This window comes from Gekko japonicus, unplaced genomic scaffold (genome assembly GCF_001447785.1).
Source record: "Gekko japonicus isolate JY-2015 unplaced genomic scaffold, Gekko_japonicus_V1.1 scaffold402, whole genome shotgun sequence".
In the NCBI taxonomy this organism is placed as follows: domain Eukaryota; kingdom Metazoa; phylum Chordata; class Lepidosauria; order Squamata; family Gekkonidae; genus Gekko; species Gekko japonicus.
In genome coordinates, this window is record NW_015166434.1 from 938,608 (window position 1) to 963,812 (window position 25,205).

General features: G+C 41.9%; 2 protein-coding genes across 4 annotated transcripts in view; one reads left to right on the plus strand and one right to left on the minus strand.

Moving 5' to 3' along the window:
• LARP7 (La ribonucleoprotein domain family member 7) overlaps window positions 1-13,115 on the minus strand; it is a 34,289-nt gene extending 21,174 nt beyond the window's left edge. For 2 of the 3 annotated variants that reach the window (XM_015411882.1, XM_015411880.1), the window contains exons 1-4: window positions 12,788-13,115; window positions 3,141-3,354; window positions 2,654-2,754; window positions 907-990 (exon numbers count right to left, since the gene is read on the minus strand). In XM_015411882.1, the coding sequence (XP_015267368.1) occupies window positions 907-990; window positions 2,654-2,754; window positions 3,141-3,354 (399 nt within the window). In that variant the 5' untranslated portion in view covers window positions 12,788-13,115. Of the gene's footprint in view, window positions 1-906; window positions 991-2,653; window positions 2,755-3,140; window positions 3,355-12,498; window positions 12,531-12,787 lie in introns of those variants that run through there. The other variant, XM_015411881.1, reaches the window with a different exon arrangement.
• Window positions 13,116-16,993: 3,878 nt separating this feature from the next.
• The window catches only part of ZGRF1 (zinc finger, GRF-type containing 1), a 48,443-nt gene continuing 40,231 nt past the window's right edge, over window positions 16,994-25,205 (plus strand). Inside the window, exons 1-5 of the mRNA XM_015411876.1 lie at window positions 16,994-17,014; window positions 17,120-17,200; window positions 17,318-17,374; window positions 18,965-19,150; window positions 20,268-22,377. Coding sequence (XP_015267362.1) covers window positions 16,994-17,014; window positions 17,120-17,200; window positions 17,318-17,374; window positions 18,965-19,150; window positions 20,268-22,377 — 2,455 coding nt within the window. The remainder of the gene's footprint in view (window positions 17,015-17,119; window positions 17,201-17,317; window positions 17,375-18,964; window positions 19,151-20,267; window positions 22,378-25,205) is intronic.

Here is a 25,205-nt window from a genome sequence, read left to right on the forward strand (position 1 = left end):
GGCTGTGTATCAAAGGCTTTTAGCTAACATAATTGATTTGCATAGTTTTATATTTGTATATACTGTGCAGCAAAGGAAAACAGAACACACATTCACTTCTTATGGATGTTAATAAGAGCTTGAATTTGCTAGGCTGTAAAAAATACAGCTACTATTTTGTTACCAACAGTTTTGAGACAGGCACTAGATAACTGATTGATAATATTAAAACACAACATGATTTAGTTTCAAAAAAATGCTGCTCTTGTATTAAGTAAACAGACTAGCAGTGACTAGCAACCTAACAACCACAGAATATACCAAGTTTTGTTTGGAATAGTAGTCCTTTTCTTTCAGGAAATACATTCAAGTGACGCTGGGCATACAACAAATAGATGTATCCTGTGTCAAATTTGTATTAAATTTGGAAAGAAATCCCACAATTTTCAGTGAAACTTGCTTCAAACCCTAAAATATAAATCACACTTCGTTTTCCAGCAATCTATTGTATGTGATAGAGCCCCCCCTGGTAGAACAGCTAGACTTAAGTCCAGGAGCTCCTTAGACACCAACAAGCTTTTCAGGGTATGAACTTCCAAGAGTCAAAGCTCCCTTCCTCAGACTCTGGAAAGCTCATTCCCTGAAAATCTTGTTGATCTCTAAGGTGCTACTGGACTCCCATCTAGCTGTTCTACTACAGAGCAACATGGTAACCCCTCTGAAACTTTTCCCATGCAGGAAGCAGATACATTTTCTGCCTCTGCAGAAATGAATTGGGCAAAAACGCGTGCTCTGTAACGGCCAATTGACATATACCAGAATCTTTTAATAAGATGACTGACCTTCAAGGTTGCAATACTCTCAAAACGTGCAAAATTCCAAGTTTAACAAAGACTAGTCATTCAGAATTCTTTAGTGATATCTTACCACATATACTGTACGGCTATCCACATCTTTAGGTTGCTCACCCAGTGGTTGCCTTCGTCTGATCCTAGTTCCTTCTAAATCCAGCTGTAAGTCAAAATCCAATTAGACAAGCATTTTTTACAGTATTCATAGAATCATAGAGTTCAGTACTGTCTAGCCTGCAATTTAACATCCTCTTCCCCAGCCCTGTTCTCTGTGCCTTCTCTTGCACAGGTGAGGAAGGTGGTGACCAGGGGTCTTTTGGGGCCAGGACCTCACAAAATGGCGGCGGCTGCAAGCCCCTCTCCCAGCTCCCCGTGTTGCGGCCCGTCACCGTCTTCCCAGGGCCCGCGCCGGAGCCCTGCGGCCCCGGGGAGGCTGGAGGAGGCCTGTTGCTGCCTTTCCGGGGCCTGCGCCGGAGCGCTGCAGGCCCAGGGAGGCCTGTCGCTGTCTTCCCGGGGCCCACGCCGGAGCGCTGCAGCCCCAGAGAGGCCCGTTGCTGTGTTCCTGGGACCCGCGCCAGAGCACTGCGGACCCAGGGAGGCTCAAGGAAGCCCGTCGCCATCTTCCTGGGGCCCGCGCAGAGCGCTGTGGCCCCAGGGAGGGTCGTCGCGCCTTCCCGGGGCCTGCGCCCGGAGCGCTGCGGCCCCAGGGAGACTGGAGGACGCCCGTCGCCACCTCCCTGGGCCAGCGCCGGAGTGCTGCGGACCGGAGGAGACCAGAGGATACCCGTCGCCACCTCCCTGGGCCAGCGTCAGAGTGCTGCGGCCCGGAGGAGGTCGGAGGATGCCTGTTGCTGCTTCCCTGGGCCAGCGCCGGAGCACTGCGGCCCGGGGGAGACCAGAAGAGGGGCCCCGGCCGCCTCCCCGGGTCAGCGCTGGAGCAGGGTGAGGGATCCGCGGGGTGTGTGTGTGTGTGGCAGAGGCTTGAGTGGGGTGGGTGGGAGAGCCTCCCCCCCTCTCTTTGCCCTCTTTCTTTACCTCCTTTCCTTCCCCTTCCTTTTCTTTCCCTCCTTCTTCCCTTCTCGCTCTTTCGTCCCCTCCTTTTCCTCCTTCTTCACTTCTCTCGCTTTCTTTCCCTCCTTCTTTCCTTCTCTCCTTCTCTTTCTTTCCCTCTTTCCTTCTCTCTACTCTCTCTCTTTCCTTCCTTCTTTCCTCCTTCTGCGGCCCAACTCTAGTGAGAAGGGGTTTAAACGTCTCCCTTCGCTTCCCCTCCCCCCCCCCCGGAAGGGAAGGGGAGGCTTTTGAAGATGCCTCCACCACCTTTTGCTTCCCCTTCTGACATCTCTTTCGGTGATGTTGGGGCGTTGCATATGCTAATGAGCTATTATGCTAATAGCCTAGTAGCTCATTAGCATACTGTATGCTAATGAGCTCCTGCAGCTCTTTTTCTACGAAAAGACCCCTGGTGGTGACCAAAGATAGGGCTTTCTGACTGGTGATACTTCCCCCTTAAAACTCACTCAGTACCAACTATACTGCTATTTAGGGGTAAGTGGATACATTTCCTTTTCTGCAGGCATTTGCCTGAGGGGTTCTATCTTTTTAGCTGTTTGATGGTCTGCTTCTAGTCTCAAGATGATATATGAATTTCATTTTAAGCTGCTGAATGGTGTATTATACTGGTTTTATGTCCTGGGCTTGTTTTTACTTTTTTGTTCTATTACTCTTACTTTGTTAGCCATTTTAAACAAGTCTCCAAGGATGGTTTCTAAATAAAACAGTTTCCCTCATTCACACATAGGGAAAAATACAGGATTTATCCTCACCTCTACAATGGATGAGTTTTTAACTGCACGTGCTATCAATTTTCTGTCAGTGGTTAATTTTTTCATTTTGTTAAAAGAAACTAGAAGTGATATGTCAACATCTACAAAGGAAACAAAAGCTGGAATTAAAGGAGAACCTGACAACTGACAGCATAGTCAACAAAAATATTCCTGTATGTATTTCACAGACACTGTTATTTAAATTGATGTACTCCGTATTTTGCTATTAACAAAGAAATCAATTTACTTAACAAAAAAAGCAAACATTAAACAGCAATCTCAACAAAAACGTAAACACCAGGTAGATAATCCCAAAATCCACACATACATACCCAACATATGTAGAAATAAAACAAGAATTCTCTCCCCTAGTTTACAGTGCAATCCTAAACAAGTTTATTCAGAAGTAAGCCCCACTGAATACAAGAGGACTTAATCCATAGTTAAGTGTGCATATGACTGAAGACTCAGTAAAGTAAAAACTTACACCCATCTCTAGACTTTTCTATTTGTTCTCGAAGAAACCTGTCCTTGTGGAGATTGACATCACCAAACCAGAAGTCCACTTGCTTTGCTATATCTGAAAGCACCTGTTTAACTCTGGACCTTTTCTTTTTGTCACGTTCCTTTTGCTGTTCAGTGGTTTCTTTCTCCGTGGCTTTGCTTCTTATAGTGTCAGTCTCCATTCCTGTAACCGTCATCTGAAATGTAATGTTACATTATGATTTTTAGCCCCAGGAAAGCATGAAGTGATCTTCTGAACCTTTATAACACTCATATTTTAAAGGACATTAATTTGCAAAGTATTCTAGAACCCTGAAATTGCTTTCCTTTCCTCACTGTGTGAAGTAGGCAAGTGTATGCCTCTTTACTGATGATGAACTGAAATTGAGAGATAATGCATGGCCTTGGGCAAACTGCTACATCTATATATTAAGGCAGGGGTGTCAAACATGCGGCCTGGGGGCTGGATCAGGCCCCTGGAGGGCTTCTGTCAGGCCCACAGTGGAACTGGCTGTCTTCTGCTTCTTCTTCCAGTCCTCCTGCTGCTGTGTCATTGTAGGCTTGCAGCTTACAGATACACACCTGAACAGCATACTCAAGATTGCAACAGCACAGACATTTTGATGTAATAATTCAGAGCAAGAGGTGTCAGTTATTAGACACTTACATAAACAAAATATTGCAAGAGTGCTAATGTTTTAAGTATGTTTTTATTTTAAGCAGAAAAAACCCTTTGTGTTTGTGTCCTTAATAAAGTTTACATCTCTGCTACCTGGCAGTACATTTTATGACGCACATGGCCCGGCCCAACAAGGTCTCATTTATGTCAGATCTGGCCCTCATAACAAATTAGCTCGACACCCCTGTATTAAGGGATTACATTTCTTACTCAAGAATCCTTAAAACCCTGTTTTAGAAAAGCTTTAATTTCTGTAATGGAAAGGCAATACATGCAGGCAATAATAGCCCAGTAACATAATGTTGGATCCAACAAGCATTTCTACTGGTGCAAAAAGAATTCCCCCTCTAACGACCAAGAAAAAGCTATGTTGAGGACCATGAATCTGCATGGACAAAGGCCACCTGGTATAGGAGCTTTAGTAAGAAAGGGAACTGAGTGAGACTGAGTTTAAAAAAAAAAAAAGGAAGGTGGGTTGGTGCACTGAGTTAGTGCCAGCAGTGCAGGTGCAAATAGTCTGATCAAATTGTAATAGAACTACAAGGCTGCCTTCTTCTGACAATTTTAGACGATTTTTAAATGTTCATGGTTTGCACCAGTTATACATCTAACTCTTCTGCAGGAGCTAATGGGTTCCACTGATATCATGTATGTGAGTCAATTATACACTTTGCATATGCATGATTAGAGACTTTAGGCTTCCATTTCTTTTAATTTAACAAGATTTCAGATTAGGAGTTTGGTTTTGCCTGCATGTATGCACTATTTAAGCCAAGTTAGAAATTAAACAGAAGAAGTGAAAATGAGATTAAATTACACTCAGGCATTACAAAAGAAGTGTGATTGTTCCATTAACACTGCAATTACTTGTCCTAAGAGAGAAGTATATGCCTGAAATATTTAAAGAAGTACATTAACTGTAGCTTCAATCCTAAAAATGTTTACTATGAAGTGCCACTGAAATCAACATCTATTCCAGATCTATACATCTGAATGCACCAAAACCAGAAAAATCTTTTCCAAGCAGGGGACGGTTTATGGCTGGGTTCCCCACCATGGCGCCCATGTGGACCCCTTTCCTGGGCCCACAAAGCGTTTTTAGAAAATGGGTGGGGCCAAATGGGACTTTTGCCCAGTTGGGCTTCTGATTAGCCCCTGAAGATCTGATTGTACAGTTTTTAAGAAGTGTGCTTCAGCAGCAGCTGCCACCACAGCACAAAGATCTTCACTGTATGACTGAAGATAAGCTGTGTGTACGAATGAAAATATTTTGAAGTAAGTTAATTTTAAAAAGCACCCTGCTAAACAGGGTTTCTGCCTGAATGTTGAAAAATGTATTATTAGAGTTATGCATGACCTCACTCCCTGAGATTTTGGGGCTGGCTCTGCCTCTTGTGACAGCCATTTTTTTGGTTGTGGCCACCATCCATTGTCAAAATTCCAGAGGTACCCACAAGCTCAAAAAGGTTTGGGTCTCCTGCTTTATGGAATTTCCCAAAATAACTAGAGTTGTGAGGAGGTGCTAAGAGCCCTCCATCCAAGCAACTGCCACTCTAACAACAGAGACAGAACCACAACTTGATCTTTCATCCCAGGCTTTCAGGACATTACAGAGCTCTTTGCCTGTGAAAGCTAAAATATTCATTAATATTGGGGTGGGGAAGAGAAAAAGGAAGTATCTTCTGCTTGTTTTATTATCAGCCCTTGAGTGATGAGAAAAAGCTGCACAGAACACCAAAGAAACAAAAGGATTCTGTCAAGAAAATTTGAGAATGAAAAATGCAGTAATCTGGTTTTTCTGAATATTTGCTAGAAAATATGTCAGTGCAATAAATAGACAGTGATTTGATTTAGAATATTTATTTTGATCTATATTTAGTAAACATAATTGAAAGGTTGAACAATGCTAACTCTGTTCCAAATACTTGAACTGAAATGTTTGATTAGGAAACAAGTGTGGTTTCATCCACTACCATAGAATGCCATAAAGCTAAAATTATATATAAACAAACAATGTCAAGAATTTCTTGCACATTTATTTTTATTTCATACCACAAAACATCCTTATGCAAAATGACACATAAATTTTGGGTTGGGTCCAGCCAGCATTCCCTGGCTTTTGTCCATGCATGTTCCATGATCCCCAACTTAGTGTTTTGGTGGTCAAAGGGGAACTTGGGTGAAGTGACACCTAAGATACCCTGTCCTGAACACAGGAGTTTTAGCTGTGGGGTAAGCATCATCAAAAGAAAGTGAGATGGCCAAATTACAGGCTGGTGCTTCCCTTTGTAAGAGCCGATGAATCAGGCTGATGGGTCTGTACAGCCAGACAATTTACCATCAATTGCTATCCGTCAGTAACTTCAGGCCTACCTACAACACTTAAGTTTATTTGCCTCTACTGTGCTATAGCAAGAAGACTGAAGCCTTGGGGGAAGAGCATAAATACTGCAAGTCCAGGTAAAAGACAATCACCTGCAGCAGTTACGAAGTGAGATTGGATGAAAGAGCTTGGGAACATCCACAATGATCTAATAGGAGGTAGAGGATTTGGTTGCAACTCCAAAATAATGCTGTGTTACAGAAGGACGTTTTATTAAGCCACTTGGGGAAAACATTTTGATTCAAAGGCATGGTAGCAATAACTGACGGAGCACCAACTTTGTAGGAGATCACAGGAACAACCATTCTCTGTCTGAGCAAACAGAGCTAGACCAGCTCAACCAATGGCCTCTTGGTACAAAGCAGCTTTATACATGGACATTTCAAAAAATTAAACAAAATAAAAGTCTACAGAACTTACACGCTTCTTGAATTAATCTATCTACTTAAATAAAAATGAAGGCTCTGAAGATTTCATAAGTCCACATTTTTAAACCAAAAAGTATAACAAATAGTCTGTGAGCCAGAGTAGATGTTGGTATCAGGCAAGGTAACATTTGTTTTTCTGAAATGTGTATTTCTGTGTATTATGTTTTGATGTGGTAAACCAATTCTGATTGGTAGCTTAAGCCTTTTATGATATCAAGACAGCCAAAGCCAATTTTTCCTGCCTTTTCTCATTTGAGCTATAACTCATGAACAATTTAAAACATTGTTGGAAAGCTACTCTTCTCCTACATATAACTATTAATGCTTCCATCCATTACCGTTTTTGTGACATAAGGCATAAATTAAAGTAAGTCAGTTTTTACCATGTTTTTATAAGATTTATAGAATATGGTGCGTTACCCAGCCGGTAGGGAACCCCCATCCCCTACAGTATGTGGCCTTAGATAGGGTACTATAGTTCATAGAACTATCCTGTAAACCGCCCAGAGACCCCTAGGGGTATGGGCGGTATAGTAAGTGGAAATAATAAATAAATAAATAAACCCAGACAGCCACTGAAAGCATATTAGACAATTGTAGCTTGTTTCCCATGAGCCATAACATGAAGTATACCACTGTGAGGTACATGAGAACTGATCCACACTATGATTTTTATGTAACTAGATAGTAAGTAACTGTGTCACTACAAAGAATCACCTCTTGTGGGTTTAGAAAATGTTCAAAATATATGTTTTTTACAAATCTTACATTATCATTTCACTAATATTAACATCTAATTTGTTTCAAACTACTTTTAATATTTATCATCAGTGAAATCATCTTCTGAGTCCTGAACTGCAAATAAACTTTTTTGAGTTTTTTCCTGGTTGCTACTTGTTAGTAATTCACATGTAGCAGTGCAAGTCCATAGGACAGGAGTGAGCAGCTTGGCAGGAATGAACACTTGCATAACAACATCTCCAAAATTACAACTGGTACAGGTGGTTCATGCATCCAATAGATGACAAGACTGTCATCTTGGTCTGTCATCCACATGTCATCTTTTGGGGAAGGTACATTTTGCTGGCTTTGCAAACTGTGTTTCCAAATTCTTGCCTGGCGCTTGGACCTAAGTGTGTGCATGATGAACAGGTAGAAATGTGAATGCCCGGGAAAAAAACGGAAAAATTCAGGGGGAAAAGGTTTTTTCCTGAAGCCTTTTATGTTTTTTTCCCGAAAAATTAAGAAAAGAAAAAAATGATTATGGAACATTCTATTTTAACATGATGAATAAAATATTTTGTGCAGAATTGACTTCTGCACTTTGTGCTGCCTGTCATTAAACAATTTTATTGCCTTGAAAAGGGAAAAATGTATACAGACTACAGTTGAGAATAGAATCAAACAGCGCTGTAATGCAAATAACCATTTCTTTCTTTCTTTTTTCCTTCTGTAGGCTTCAAGACAGCCTTGAATTCATTAATCAGGACAGTAACATGCTAAAGCCAGATCACAGTACGATTATGAATGGACTGCTTGGAAACATAAGTAATTAAAAGTTTCCTTCCTTGGGCTATTTGTATCAAAAGGCTTTGGAAGATCTGAGTCCAGTAGCACCTCAGAGACCCATAAGAGTTTCAGGCTATAAGCTTTTCAGAGTCAAAACTCCCTTCGTCAGACATGAGTAGAGTTGGAACGAAGCTCTGAATCATTTTATCCTAGTCAGAAGGTGGGAAAGGTGTATCGCAAGAGATGTCCGTTTCTACTCTACTCATGTCTGACAAAGGGGACTTTGATTCTGAAACTCTTGTTGGTCTCCAAGGTGCAACTGGACTGAAATCTAACTGTTCTATTGTAGACTGACACAGCTACCTTCTGAAACTATGAGGAATTTCACATTACCCTTTTAAACCTGTTTTGAAGCAGTTTTTGATCCGTCATGGAGTAAACCGCTATAGGGCTGCCATTTCACACATGGCTTTCCCCTTCTGGTAAAGAGCTGGATCTGGTTTGCCATTTCAGACTGCACCGCTTTCCCCCCGCCGTTTTCCGCCCGCACGGGCGATCCCCAGCTTTTTTTTAATGTTCGCTTTAGAGCGCTATAGCACTATAGTGCTATAACACAACACTCCAGGCATTCCAATGGGGTTGATATAATGCTGTTGCGTTATACCGTTATACCGCTATAAAAGCGAACGTTAAAAAAAAAGCCGGAGATCGCCCGCATGGGCGAAAAACGGCGGGAAAAAGCGCATCGGAACCAGGAGAGGAAACTGAAGACTACTTGGAAGCGGTTGACAGGTAAAACGCTTCAGCCCCGTTTCCTACACGGGACAGAAGCATTTGTGTCTGAAATTACAAATATATTCCGGTAGGGAACCGGTTCTAAAAAGGTTCTGCCTGAAATGACAGACCAGAAACCATTTGGGAACCGTTCCTCTTCCGGATTATATCATCTGTCTGAAATTCCTCATATACTCATTCCATTTGCACTAAAGTCTCTGACAAAAAATGTGGAATTGATTAAGATCCCAAATGACTTGGTCACAGCATTTTATACTCCCAGATTCCAGAGACTGATACAGCTTTCTGTGTGCAAAAGCCTGAATGCTGGAAGCAGATGTTGCACTTCTGGCTAATATTAACATTGGAATCCCTAATATATTTGCCTGGGACAATAGAAGAAGAAGAGATTGGATTTATACCCCACCCTTCACTACCCAAAGGAGTCTCAGAGCGGTTTACAAACTCCTTTCCCTTCCCCTCCCCACAACAGATACCCTGTGAGGTAGGTGGGGCTGAGAGAGCTCTGACAGAAACTGCTCTTTTTCAAGGACAGCTCTTATCAGAACTACAGCTTGCCCAAGGTCATCCAGCAGGTGCAAGTGGAGGAGTGGGGAATCAAACCCGGTTCTCCCAGATTAGAGTCCGCGCACTAACCACTACACCAAACAGGCTCTCAGTACAGACCAGTTAGAGGACACATGTAGAAGCAAGGGGACATGACACAGAGTCAATGAAACTGCCATCTAGCCAATGCCCTATGATGTGGTGAAAACAAAGAACAGAAGCATTTCTAGCCAGTCATTTATGATACCAATGTACAACACTGGCAAAAGGAAGGATCCACCAATAACTTATAGTTTAGGTAGACACCAAGACATTTTTCTGCAGTGCTTTGCAGAAGTATCTTATATGGCTTCTTGTACATATTATTAGGAGGAATTATTAGCATTAGTTATTTATAGAATTTGTTAGCTTTCCAACAGTGCTTTAAAATTTTAATTTGCTCATAAGTTATTGCTCAGATTAGTCAAGGTAAGAAAAATTGGGTTTGGCTATCTTCGTGACATCATGAAAAGCTTGAGCTACCAATCAGAATGGGTTATCACACCAATACATAATACATAGATATACATCTTTCAGAAAAGCAAAGAAGTTTTGTCCTTTTTTTACTCTTGGCCCGTGGACTAAAAAGGGGTGGATATAATTACATGAAAACATTGTACAAATCACATTGTACTTCACAAGGAGAGCAATATAGTCTTAATTCTAATTATATCCGCACTACCTTTCATAAGGCCTTCTGTACCCAAGCAAGCCAAAGCTGACCTGGCAAAAAGAATAAATTCTTCACGTAACTAACAACCCAATGAATTATCTTCCTATTAACTAGTACAGTAACAATACACTACAAAGAGAAGCCCCCTGGAGTAGAATTATGCAGAAAAAACAGGAATAGATAAAAATGGAAACAGAGTGATGCTTGTCTTGAAAATGCTTGTCTCTCTCATAAAAGTCTCTATACCTGCTTTAAGCTGACCATTCAAGCGGATCAAAGTTAACAAGCTCTAATTATAGTTCAAGGATAAGCAAGATAACAGTCTCTCTTCTATAACAAAAGTGCAACATAGATTCAAGTAATCCACTAAGAATTTGTCAACTCAATGCTTATCACATAATTTACTGATTTCATTATCAAAAATAAGGTGCTGGCCACTGTCTTCATCTGCTTTCAAGGTGATTCACACTTAGCAACAGAAGCATGATGTCTGCTTTCCCTGTGGCTCAGTTTCATGATGTTCTCCAAACTTTCATTGTCCAAAATGAAACTCCCCTATATTATCAAGGAGAACTAACTGAAAAGATCATGCTACACCAATCCAAACCAAACTTAATTAGCTGCCAATTTGTTTCTGTACATAATTTAAAATGCTGGGTTTAATCTTCAGCTTGGTCCCATTATACACAAAGGATCATCTTCGCCTATATGTACTTAATAACCAGACACTAAACTTCATGTGCTATAACCATTACAGGCTTTGACAGGTGGCAACATATGACAGTGCTTTCTTGGTTGTATTACTGAGTGCAATTCCTGTGATTTACATCTGGCCCTCTCCCTTGAGGATGTCAGGAACACAGTAAAAATCTTTTCAATGTAGGTTTTGCATTAAGTAAAGGTGATTTTACTAAAGACTATGAGAATGTAGCTTTCTATCTAAGTTGTTAAAGTACTGCTTCAGTCTAGACCTTTACTCCATCTGTTTATATTATGATGTGTTTTTTTATTATCTGGCACTTGGGTGGAAAAGCAGAATGAAAACACTGTGCTTAAATAGAAGAAGAAGAGGAGATTGGATTTATACCCCGCCCTTCACTTGGAGTCTCAGAGCGGCTTACAAACTCCTTTCCCTTCCCCTCCCCACGACAGACACCCTGTGAGGTAGGTGGGGCTGAGAGAACTCTGACACAAACTGCTCTTTTTCAAGGACAGCTGTGCCAGAGCTTGTGACTGACCCAAGGTCACATCAGCAGGTGCAAGTGGAGGAGTGGGGAATCAAACCCGGTTCTCCCAGATTAGAGTCCGCACACTTAACCACTACACCAAACTGGCAAATAAATAATCATGTAAAACCACATGTACACTGATAGCACTTGATCAACAATAATATCAAGCCATAGAATTCTACAACCCTCTGGGATAGGAGTGATACTTTTGCCTTTGCTTCTGAACTTCCAATAGCAGCCCACAAGTAAAGCTTTCCCCATCGTGCCAGGGAAATCATTATTTGCTTAATTAGTTTTTGGAACATCAAGTTGCTGCTGCAGGCACAGGAAAATAGTTGGCAGATGGGCCTTCTGCCCCACAATCCAGTGAAACATATCCAGCCCAGTCTTGCAACTCATGCTCAGTTTGCTGGTGCAGTTAATAAATAGGTTTGGTGTCCAAACAAGTTCCAAGACCCAACAAGCCTTCTGCCTAGCAGACAGCAATCATACTGGTGACTCCTTGCACATCATTTTCTCTCCTCTTCCAAATATATTGCATACCATAATGCTCTTAAGCACTGTGGCACATGGGGACCTTATGGAACAGTCCTGGTCAGGGGAACAGTTATTCCATTTGGTCTCATCCGCAATGTCTTGTTTGGAGGTGAGAACCCCCTCTCAAACAGGTGGAGAAAAGGAAGAGCCATCAGGCTCATCTCTACCTTTCCCTCCCTCCCATTTCAATAATTCTTTATGGCCTTTGCTTTCAGCAGTGTGGGAGACAAACGATTCAATTTTTTGAACTGATAAATATAGCCATGTTGATCCACCCAAAAAGAATAACAAGAAAAAATAACAACAATAGTTTATGTTTGGACCAACCAAAATCTTTTATTTAAGAAACTGTTAGCCTATAGGCAAAACTGATTTTTTTTAGTTCATTTCTGTATAGCTCTTTGTTTTGAAGGTCTTTTGTAAAAATAATAATAATTATTATTATTATTATTTGTATTATTTCCCGTCTCCCTGACAACCATGCCAAAGCTCCAGAGATTAACACTGGTCTCCATGCTCTCACTTTTGGGCACCAGACGAGCGACAGCAGTCCCGGTGGGCCTCGGAGCTGCCTTCAAACCACAACCTCCAGCTGACAACTCCGTTCCAAACTGAGGGGATGTGAAGTGAGGCCCGGGGGCCAAAAACTCCTCCTTGCATCGCCGCTCTGTTCCGCAGCAGCTGCTAAGGCATGAGCGGACTGAGCTCCCACAGAAGCGTTTCTCCTCAGGAATGGGAAGGGTTAAACGGTGCCCATTTTTTTAAACAGCCATTTCGCTCGCTCCCCCTTCCCCCACGCCGCCCGGACTGACCTGACGCCACGGCTCTGCGCTAAGAGTCAAGGCAACGTCATGCCGAAGGAAGCACTCGCCACCGCTCGCAGGGCCGCCTTCTCCGCTTTTCCAGCGTTGAATTCTCGCGCGATGCCACAAGGACTTGGGTCTTCGCCGGTTCTATTGGTTGCTTAGGAAGCGGCACTTGCTTCCGCGCAGGCGCACACAGTGATAACAAAAATCATGGAGTGCCATTTTCTCGATCTTCTTATTAGCGGCTTTTATTGATATATGTGGGGGGGACCCTAGAGGGACACAAATTCTGAACTTCCGGTAAAAATGGAAAGCCGCCATTGCACATGACGGTGTCGCTCTAGCTTCTTATATTTCTATGGTATGTCTCTATCGTATGGTAGAGTTACACACAGGAAACATGACAGTATAAAGTACGTGACCAAGTTGATCCAATGGGTATGCAGACCGATTGGTGAAAGCAGTCTTTAGCATTGGGAAAACGGCGCGATTTGAAAGCGGAAGCGTTGTTGAGAGTCTGCAGGTAGGGAGGTCTGTGTGCCGCGTACTGATGGCGTCACTCAGCCATTGCACATGACGGTGTCGCTCTAGCGTCTTATATTTCTATGGTATCTATTTATAGTATGGCAGAGTTACACACAGGAAACATGACTAAGTACGTGACCAAGTCGATCCAATGGGTATGCAGACTGGTTGGTGAAAGCCGTCCTTAGCATTGGGAAAACGGCGCGATTTGAAAGCGGAAGCGTTGTTGAGAGTCTGCAGGTAGGGAGGTCTGTGTGTCGCGTAGAGATGGCGTCACTCACAGCTGGTTGAGCGGGAAAGGTTTGAAGATGGAAGTGGTGCCGCTGGATTTGCTTGTGTGTGTCTGAGGTGAGGAGACTGAGACTGCTCTCGTGAGTAAGGGGGGGGGGACCACGCTTGGGAGGCGGGAGGGCTGCGAAAAATTGACTCGCCTTTGTAGGTAGGCTGGCTTGTGACTCGGGCTTATTTCCTGTGAAGTGGAGGGCTGTGATCGATCAGTTCCTTCAGTCGTCTGGATTTCGCGGTAGGGAGAGAGACTCAGCGGCCACCCTCACTCGCCTTTATGTATTTATTTAAAACATTTATTAGCCGCCTTTTATCTTATAGAAACTCAAGATGGTTTACAATGTAATTTTTCATAAAATACACATTGTTCTCTCTCCTGCAGTTGGTGGCTTCTTCAGGGTCTTGACTACCCCCTGTGCCCTGAGCAGGCCGTTTGTATTACAGGCAGGCACTTCTGTCCTAGGAGAGCCAGCGTGGTGGTTAGGGTCTGGGAAACCCATGTTGTGGAAGCTCTCTAGGTTACCTTGGGCCAGTCACATATTCTCAGACTAACCTCCCTCACAGGGCTGTTGTGAGGATAAAACAGAGAAGATAATAATGACTTGAGCTGCTTTGGGTCCCCATTGGAGAGAAAGGTGGGATGTCAATAAATAAACGATTACTTGGCAGAAAGTAGCACTGTGCTCAGTGAGGTTTCCTGTGGTGTAAGTATGTTAGAGAGTGCAGTCTAATGGAATGAGCTGTGATCTCAGATGTCCCTGGTTCAAATATTGCTTCTTCCATGAACAAAAGCTTGATTTACACATTGCAGGACAATGAGGTGTGTGATAAGTTGGTAGAATGGACTGCAGCACTTATACTAAAGGATCATTGGAGGTTCACATTTTGTCATGTGCCTTTATGTAGAAAGATCTCTGCAAACAGAGGCCCTTCCGGGTGAAGGAAATGGGAAGAAGCTTTCTCTTTGCTATGCTGGGCATATTGAATGTGATGAAACATTCAAATGCTGGAATCCATCACCTGCAGCCCAAAACGGGGCATTCTATTCTGTTACATCATTCTCTGCCACATGTAAACATTTAATGGGTTGTAGTCTGTAGGCCAGCCACTCTTCAGTACCCCCCTCCCCGCATTCTGGTTATAATACTGACTCCCTACAGTATTGCTGTAAGGATTTCAACAAGATACCATCTGTGAAGTAAACCCTGAAAGTGACTGAGTCCTTGGAAGGCACAAGATGCAGCAGCCTGGCTTGCTGAAGCTAAACAGATTTGGGTCTAATTTGTTAAAGGGTGGGGGGGAAGATTGCTAATGTCTTCCTAGCATAGAAGATAAACCCTGGTCTCACATCAGAGATTGAATCATATATACAACACTGAGTGGCAGCACTTGCGAAGGCAAACTAAAATTAAAATGTACCTCTTCTATTAATGTTGCTATTATCGTTCCCACTCGTCAGCCTAGTTTTAAAGCAGAGGTGAAAAATTTAGAGAGGGAATTATTAGGTCTGGTGCATTCTAGGAACAGGAAAAATATTTTGAGGAAGTAGGAAAAGCTAGAAAAAATTGTTTCAGAAGAGTAGCCTTATTGGTCTGCAGTAGAAGAGCTAGATTTGAATCCAGTAGGACCTTAGAGACCAACAAGATACTCAGGGTATAAGCTTCATAGAGTCAAAGCTCCTGTTGTCAGATATGAAATAGGTATATTGCAGATGTAATGTGTGGTAAGCCTATGGCCCTAAATCAACATCATTATGATTTAAGTTTCCTTAACAAAAGAGTATTCACATATGTTTTAATGCTTTAAAGTGCTCTTTGTGCATGTTTGAGAGAAAGTAGAGAGATCTGAAGATAAATTGCCTGAATCTAGAAGTCCTTGTGGCTTGCCTGTAACAATGCTATCGTTGCTAAATCTATAGGACTGCCTCTCCTGGTACATCCCCCAAAGAGTGTTACACTCAGGGGAGAAGAACTTGCTGGTGATCCCTGGCCCAAAAAGTATCCGGCTGTCTTCAACCAGAGCCAGGGCTTTTTTGGCCCTGGTGCTGGCCTGGTGGAACTCTCTGCCAAATGACATCCGTGCCTTGCAGGACCTAGTGCAGTTCCGCAGGGCCTGCAAGATGGTGATGTTATGTTAGGCCTATGATTGAGGACAGGAACAGTTTCCATCTAGCCTGTCTTCCTCCTCTTTCCTTCTCTCCCCACTGGGGAATGCGACTAACCTGTATTGTATGTGCCATCTGTAAGCTGCTGCTGAATTGTTAGATTGCTTTAATTATTTTAGGCCCCCGTCACACGGGCCGGATATCACGGGGGGAGGCGTGGCTAATTGCCCCGGCGCAGTTTGATGCGTGATTACACGATCAGATGCACCTGCGGCGCACGACGGGTCCTTCCCTTGGCGCCGGCGGGTAAACGAGGGATCGGAGGGGAATGCCCCGCTCCGACGCGATCACACCACGGGCATCTGGAGGCAGCCCGTGGCAAACGTTTACTAGTACCTTGGAGGTACTAGTTTTTTAACTTGCATCGTCGGCGGTAAGCCGCAGGTGCGCTCCACTTCCCAGATGTTGGGGTGTGATCGCGCCCGGATAATCCGCCCACCATCCGTGCCTCTCCCGCGGCAACTTTGCCGTGTGATCGGGGCCATAGTTTGTATATTGGAAGTTTGTTTCCCCGCCCTGATCCCTGTTGCACAGGGGAGGGCGGGTTATAAATCAAATAAATAATAATTAAAAAACTATTTTTTCAGATTTTTTTGCTGTCAAGTTATATTTGGTTTATGGCAACCCCTGGTGGGGGTTTTAAGGCAAGAGACATTCAGCGGTGGTTTGCCATTGCCTGCCTCTACATACCCACCCTGGACTTCCTTGGTCTCCTATCCAAATACTAACCAGGGTCAAACCTCCTTAGCCTCCAAGATATGACAAGATCAAACTAGCCTGGGCTGTCCAGGTCAGGACTTCCAGAAAATATTTCTGAATAACATTTGATTCCAAAGTCAATTGTTCGAATTTTAGAACTGTAGTTAATGAACTGTTCCAATTTATTAAGTAATCTAATTTATTATTTTTCTTTCTGAAGTAGAAAAACCCTCTTGAAATGTAAGTGAGCCACCTGGTGGTAGTTGTATAGTATTGACGGTATTGAATATAAAAATTTATTCAATATGGAATTTTTAAAAACCGAGAAAGCACAAAAAAAGGGGCTGTTGCTGCTCCCAAGCCCTTGTCTTACCTAATCACTAAACTGCTTTTTGAACTTTGGGAGTTCAAAGATTTGTTTTTCAGGGTAACTTGTCAATAAGTAGTGAGAGGGACAAAAGGATGTATGTACCTCTGTGGATAGCAGCCTGTACATTCAATTGATTAAACAAGATTTTTTCCCCCCAGATAGTATGAAGATGGCTTGCCAGGAATTTACTGTGAGTCTTTAATATTTCAACATATTTTTTCATTTAATTCCACAGTATTTCAGAGACATCAGCATTATCGTAATACATTATCATGTGGGGTTTTTTTAAATATAGGTTTTATACACCCACCAGAAGACGAAAAAATCCAAAGTATGGCAAGATGGAATTTTGAAATCCACTGTTGGTGGAAATAAGGTGAAATTTCCAGTATGCATTACAGTATTTGAATATATTGACAATATCCATGGATTTTATTGTTTTGTTACTTGATGAAATATCATTGCTCTAATTACATTTTCTGTTTTAATACAGGCAGTCTTATGTGATGTCAAAGGACAGGTTTTGGACAGTATTTTTGTAAAGTTTCAGGTATATACTTTTTCTTGTGACTTCAACAACTAGTTTGTTCTTGTGACTTAAAATCTGCTGTGTTGATTTATCTAGGACCATGATTATTTGTGGTTTGCTACCCAGTATCTCACCTTAAGTTACAATTAATTCTAGTTTCCTGTATCAAGCATTAGGTAAGATATATAGTCAGGCAAGCTAAACGGTAATCTAAAAATAGATTCCTCCTGTCATAAAATAATTGACAAAGGACAAAATCATATAATAACTTTTACATTGTGAGTTGACCCAAGGCTGAGTCTTATATTTTGGTGACATCTGAATTTACCGTAAATAGGATATAATTAATCTCTTGAGTATCTCTACTTCCTCCAAGGAGCTCATAGTGGCTTATATTCTTCATATTCTCTCTCTCTTTCTCTTTTCTTGGAAAACCCTCTGAGGTATGTGAAGTTTACGGCGTTTGTCTTGTCTGAGGTCATCCAGCTAGCTTCATGTCAGAATGGGGGTTTGTACCCCCTAGTTCAACCAGGAATGCTAGTTGATTGCAGAACTCTGATTGTGCTGTGATTCATAGAAATTCTGCTTTCAATGAAATATATACTATTTCCAGTTGGTCCTGAAAAGCTCCAGGTTTCATACATTACAATCAACACTTTTCAACCAAACTTCTATGCAGAAGTAAGCTTAGAGATATGAACCATATGTCTGCTGAAAATTCTATAACTGGAGGAGACATGATATATTTACAGTATCTAAAATGTTCTCAAGATATGGTGGTCGAGGCCACTTCCAAATGTGGAAATCTTACACTATCAAACCTGCATGGACCTCAGCAGTGGAAAGGATTTCTGCATGATTAACATGATTCCGACTGCTGGGTTGGATGCAACCAGCTCCTCCCTGAAAAAGGGAGGAAGGAGTCTCCTTTGACCACTATAATGCTATGCTGAGGATCTTGGCACCAGCACGATAAAAGCCCTATAGTACTGTAATAAGTAACAGAGAGGTGAAATGGAGCAAAAAAAGCTCACTGGATTCAACTTGATGTTTCCTGACAGTGTGACATACAGTTAAATAGTAGCCTTGTTTCATTTGTTTGCGTGTATAAGATACTGATACAACTTTGCTAAATTAGCCTCTCTCCCTTTGCATCATCTTGTTGTATTGGTCTGCAGTAGCAGAGCAAGAAAGACCACCAAGATATTCAGGGTATAAGTTTTCAAGAGTCAAAGCTCTATCTGAGGAAGGGAGCTTTGACTCTCGAAAGTGTATAACCTGGAAATCTTGTTGGTCTTTAAGATGCTGCTGAATTCAAATCGCGTTCTCCCTTTGTAACTTGCGCTATGGGGAGATTCCAATGACTATTCCTAGAAAGTGATAGTTCATAAAAGAAATCTAGGAAATGTATGCTATAAATACAATTAGTGAATACTCACACAACTAATTTACGTTGGGGATATTTATGGAAATCTTACTTAGTGAAGGTAGATCTTGCTCACAAGTAAAGAAATATGTAGAGCTTGGGCTAAAATGCCATATGTTGTTTCACTTCCTATGAAGATGCTACTGCATTTCCTCACTATTTCTTCTCCCTATCTCTCTGCTTAGGTAAAATCAGGAGATGACTTGGAAAGTGAGCGATACTTAATCACAGTCGAAGCTGAAAAAAATTCTGGAATTGATGGTGATAATATTTTACCAAAAAACACAGAAGTGCCCATGTTAACCACAAATAATTTGAGGATCCGTGCCTCATCTCTGCATGTGCCAGTTGGCCTCAAAAGGAAATTTACTGTACGTCATTATTTTTCCCACCTTTTCTTTTTCAGCTCACGTTCAAAAAGCTCCATTGTACTATCTGAGATTAACACAGAATAATCTGATAGAGAGCTAGTTATTTTGTTAGCAAGCACATACTAGCATAATAAATTATTTGAAATGTACATAAAAATAGAGGAGCTGTGGTGGCTCAAGTGGTTAAGATGCTGAACTGCAGGCTGTGGAAGGTCAGTAGTTCAGCAGTTCGAGACCTGAGTGTGCCGCATGATGGAGTGAGCTCCCATCTCTAGTTCCAGCTTCTGCCAACCTAGCTATTCGAAAGCAAGAAATTGCAAGTAGATAAATAGGTACCACTTCGGTGGGAAGGTAACAGTATTCCGTGCGCCTTGGTGTTTAGTCATGCCAGCCACATGACCATGGAAACGTCTTCGGACAGCGCTGGCTCTTCAGCTTTGAAACAGAGATGAGCACCGCAACCCTAGAGTCGGACTCGACTGGCTTTCGAGCAAGGGAACCTTTACCTTTACATACAAATAATCTTATATTATTTATGTCTTCTGTAGACTGTGCCTTGAAATTACACACCACAATCAGCAATAGTGTCCCTAAGCATAGAATTCGTTTTGAGGCAGCAAAACTCTGTGGATTGTGCCCTAGGCTCCATAGCTATGATATGGGAGGCACTCTGGTGGATTTCCATTTTTCTGTCAAACACAGGAAGCTGTAATTATTGTTATGGGATTTTAGTTGAATAATTCCCAGAGTTTGGACAGAGTTCCACGGAATGGCTATGTAACTTACTAGACCAGATGGCTTCCTTCTATGGGGCTGCAATATGATGAACTAACTGAAAGGGACTGGGAGCAGTGTTTTGATTCTAAATTCAAACATTTTGTTGGGCTCCTTGGATGGTGTTGAGGAGACTGTGTAAGTGTTATTTACTGTAACTCTCTGAATTCTTTAGCTTCAAAGCAAACCTACTGTATAAAATCATGTTTATGCTACAACAAAGTCTTGCTGAATGAATACTACAGTGAGCAAGCTGTATTGCCTTTAACCCTGCTTCTTGGCATTTAAGATTTGAGTTACTAAACTGGTTACAAATTTTGATTGAAAGCATTCCTCCTTCTAGGGTTTCCAAGGGCCACGCCATGTGGAAAAGAAAATGGCAACAGTGAAAGAACCTGTAGCAACTGCTTCACCTAAGTGTCCTGAATCATCCTTTCCGTCTCAGTTCTATGTCTGTTCTCCATTATTTTCTGCTCCTTACCAGAAGAAGGAAGAGGCTAATTTACTACCAGTCTTTAAAGGAGATGCTCTTATGAGTAGTAGTACTGAGTCTATCACGTCAGTGTCTTTTATGCCTTATCCTGATCATCACAAAGTGGTACAGAATGTTAGTTATTGTACCGGTAGTGCAGATCCGGAACACTTGAAGCCAGAATCTCACCTGGATAATGGGCTAGTTAATTTAAACTACAATGCAATGAATAGTGTGGCAGTTTCACAGAACATCAGGAGTAAAGGACAGATTATTGAACTTCTCAAGTCTAAAACACCACTGTTTAGCACGGAACAAAAACATTCTATGTCCCCAGAGTGTGAACGTGCCAGTACACTGAACAATCTACCATTGACAACGTCACAATTTCCTCCAGAAAGTCTGCCTCTGTCTGAGCCATCAAGAAGCACAGACTTTTTGATTCAACAGAAGATGTCACCTGTGTTGGGATCTGTAAACAGCACTAAAAAAGAATCTACTGAACATATACAGGGTGTGCCGTCCACAGCCAAAAATGTTCAAACAAAAAGTCGATGGGATGCATACTTGCCATCACATGTATCAGAAGAACCTCCTGATCTCAATGACACAGGACACAATGATAAGCTCGTTAGTGACTTGCAGCCAGTTATAAAGGACTTGAAGGAGGGGGGTGATGATACTAGGAACCAGTACAAGGTTGATACAAACATTCCTCAAATTCCTTCTTCCCTGGGAATCAGCAGTTCTCCCATTAGTAAAACTTTTGTTACAAAGCAGCCACATAGCTCTATAGTAATTGAATCCTGCATGAATATAGGGAATAAAAGTGAAGTTGTATTGCTGGAAGCACTTGATGCTAATCTTTCCAAATCTAATGAATACCCAGTGGCTGCTAACTTAGAGGCATTTTGCCATCAATCACAAAATGAACCATGTTCAGTAATAAGTTCTGAAAATTTCTCAGATGGAGAACTTGGTGATCCAGCCAAGCAGTTTATTCAAGTTAACTTTGATGTTCTAGATATACAGGATTTTAGTGACACAGAGGATGGAGAGTGTCATGCAGATAGTGTGCTTTCACAACAATTGGCGCGTTTGAAAGCAGAAAGAGAGGTCAGTGTTGAAAAAATCAGTGAAGAAAAGGCATGTATTACTGAGGGGAAGGATAGCATGCAGTCTGCATTTCTACAAGGGAGCAATATGAATTGCACTTCACAGTCTTGTGACAAAATGTTTGAGGATGCGAAGAAGTATGTGGCTAAATGTAATTTTCGAAGTGAATATTCAGAGGCTACATTTGTAGATGACATAGTAGGGTCTAATGCAATTGGTGCCGAGAATTCAGATACTCATACAGGTCTTGACTACATTGGCAGAAACTGGTTAATGGTAAATGATGTAGGCTGTGGTATGAATAAGAAGTGTCCTACTCAGACATCTCACCTTCAAACAAAAGTAATTTCATATGTTCATCCCCATTCAAATATTTCTTTCATGGACAAAAATAACAAAGGTATAGAGGCTGGGAGGAATAATTCACAGCTTCCTTCTGTACATATTTGTGATGACATGGCATTAGTTAGTCCAATCCTGACTGTTGAAGAGAGTAACAGTTCTTCTGATGGCTTTCCACAGTATATTGCAAATAAACATGATGCTGCTCCAGAGAGTAGTTATGACAGGCCAAGGGCTCACCCCCTAGATTGTGAGCCTTTTTCAGATGAAACACAAATGTGTAAGGAGGAACTGGAAGATATAATTGGTCCCCCAGAAGCTTTTAATGAATTCATTGAAGAAAATGAGAAGAATTCTTCAGCTTCTAGCCTTCCCAAGTTGACAAATGGCTTCTGCCTGTTAAGGTCACTTACAGAACACAGCACAGCCTTGGAAAGCTTGCAAATGATCGAGGAAAGTCCTGGCCTATCGTACCAGAGAGGGACTCTGACAGAGAAACACATATCCAAAGAAGGACCCGGAGGTTATTAGCTTTTATTTTTAGATTATAATTTATTTCAAAATATTGTTTCTTATCTTACTACTTTATCCAATTGCTTTTCTCCATATGGAGGTTTAACACTCTAGGTGAGATCTAGTTCCAGGCATGACATATGATTTTGTTGACTGGCGTTATGTACAGAATACACTCGGCCATTTTTTAAACTTTTCAAAATGTTGGATCAAAAAGGCATAGAGAGGTTTTTCCTTCTGTGAAGCTGTGGTATACCCTTACTCATTTATTTATTTATTATTAGATTTATATACCGCCCTCCCCAAACGGGCTCAGGGCAGTGTACAACAATTAAAATAATAATAAAATAATTTACCACCAGAAAGTTACTTGTTCTGGAAGATGGGAATGTAACACTTTCTGTATTATCATGGCAAGGGAGTCAGTGTTATGTAGACCTCCTGCAGACTTAACAGTCCCCTAGTGGATTCCTATGCATAGTTACTCCAGTTTATTGAAATCAACAGGCTTAGACTGGAATAACTCAGCACATAATTGCACTGGCAGTATCCTATCTATAGGACTGCAGGAATGCGCTGTGGCCTTAAATGCTTCTTCCTTCCCATTTCAAATGCTCCCTTCAAATTCTAATGAAGAAGGAGATCTGCAAGTGTTGCTAAGTGGCCTCTAAGTATATTTAGCCTAGGTTATTTTCCACCATCATAAGTATTGATGTAGGCTTGATTCTGTTTTTAAAGCAAGGTCATAGAATCTTTGTTGGAGGAGCTGATTATATTTTCTTTGCTGTATTTTAATGTTTATGTGGCCTTTCTGATAAAACACAAGCTGGGTAATGACAAGGGCTAAAATACACAACAGTCTGAATAAATGCATACCAAAATGTCAGAGCTTATCCCATAAATGCAATAATCTCAAATATCTAAGTAGACTAATGCTGCAAATTTCAACAATTTTCTGCAAATGCCCCCTGGAACAAAATTTTATAGGCTCTTTGAAAGTTAATAAGGAAGGGGCCTGGCATAGAATCTCCTGGCCGTTCTGGGATGTTGATGCGGCAATTCTCCTGTATGAGGAATTGGGCCTTTTCAATCAGACTAGCGGCAAAGGATGACCACTAGATCTATGAGCGTGGAACAAGTCTAAGAGTACAAACGGGCACACAGCAAGAGAGGCAATTCTTGAAGTCTGTGAAGCTTGTGCAGAGCTTTAAACATCATAACCAGAATTTTGCATGGAACCTGAAGGCAATTGTTTCATCATATATTAACATGCCCTCATGAGCAAACAGTAACATGCCTGTCATTCTCCTGATTGGAATGAGGTACATTTACACTGGGCCTTCTGTAGTTTGTACTAACCATAATGTCTCAAGTTACAGATATACTGGGGGAAAATGTGTACATATAGATGCAGTTGTTAAAGTATATGCAGGCAAAGCATATGCATTAAATATTAAGCTAAGTGGCTCCATTTTATACTTGTGATTTAAAGTAAGCAAGCACTTATCTTTGAAGAATGTTTCTCTGTATCAAATTAAGCTGTAAGTAGAAGGATTGTTATGGAAGCCTGTGGAAGATGAAGGCCCGTTATTACTAGACAACTCCAGATAAGCAAAACAAAATTCTTCAAACAGAAGTATTCATAAAAGTACAAAACAGCTTGTTCAAATGTTCTTCAAATATTTGCACTCCCTGGTACAGTGGGGTAGATCCAACCATCCTCTGAGTAGTGATCCTCCAGCCTAACGAGGCCTCTTTCAATTTGTGAGGTTCTTCCTGCAATGGAAGAACCACTTAATTTGGAAAGTGGTGTCAGACTAGCCAAAAGGAAATGTGGGGTCTCAATATAAATAAACTTTGCTTAGTGGCGTGGTAGGGTAGGGGTAGGATCCACCCCAGTAAAAGCTTAGTTATCTGGCACTTGATTATCCCTAAAGCTCAGTTAATCAGCATTGCCCAGAGGACAAGCTCCTCCTCAGCTACCATACCCTTGCATCCTCAGGCATATGTGTGTCATCCAGCTGGACAGTTTCATGCCTCTGGCCACTGCCTCTCTTCTGTCAGTCAAAGCTGCCAGCTGATGTCATCCTTGGGTGCCTCCTTCCCCTCAGCCTGTCTTGAGCTGTTGGATGCCAGCTCTGTGGGAGGGTTCCCGGGCATCCAGCCTCCTTGACTGCCTGATGTCTAGGGTGGTTTGGGGGAAAAGGAAGTGTCTCTCCAGGAGTGGGGACTGTCACCATGGCATTCCCAAGAGGGTGGTGTTTGGTCTATGTATATTCTTCTGGACAGGAGGCTGTGCAGAGTAGTAAGCCTAATGTATTTGATTAACTGGCAGCAACCCCCGTTGCCAATGAGTGCCTGACAACAAAACTTTTACTGTACCTCTAATAAAACAGTTTTAAAATGTACTTGGAAACTGAACAGCTACACAGTAGCGTAGCAAGTGGATTATACAAGTGAGTGGTGAAGGAGGAAGGTTCACAAAGGTGGCTTTAGGTGAGCCATTTAGGAGAGCCAGTTTGGTGTAGTGGTTAAATGCACGGTCATCATCATCATTTTATTACGGTCAGAGACCCATTAAACAGCATTAAATGCACGGTCTAATCTGGGAGAACCGGGTTTGATTCCCCACTCCTCCACTTGCACCTGCTGGATAACCTTGGGCAAGCTATAGTTCTGGCACAGCTGTTCTTGAAAAAGAGCAGTTTCTGTCAAGAGCTCTCTCAGCCCCACCTACCTCACAGGGTGTCTGTTGTGGGGAGGGGAAGGAAAAGGAGTTTGTAAGCCGCTTTGAGACTCCTTTGGGTAGTGAAGGGCGGGGTATAAATCCAATCTCCT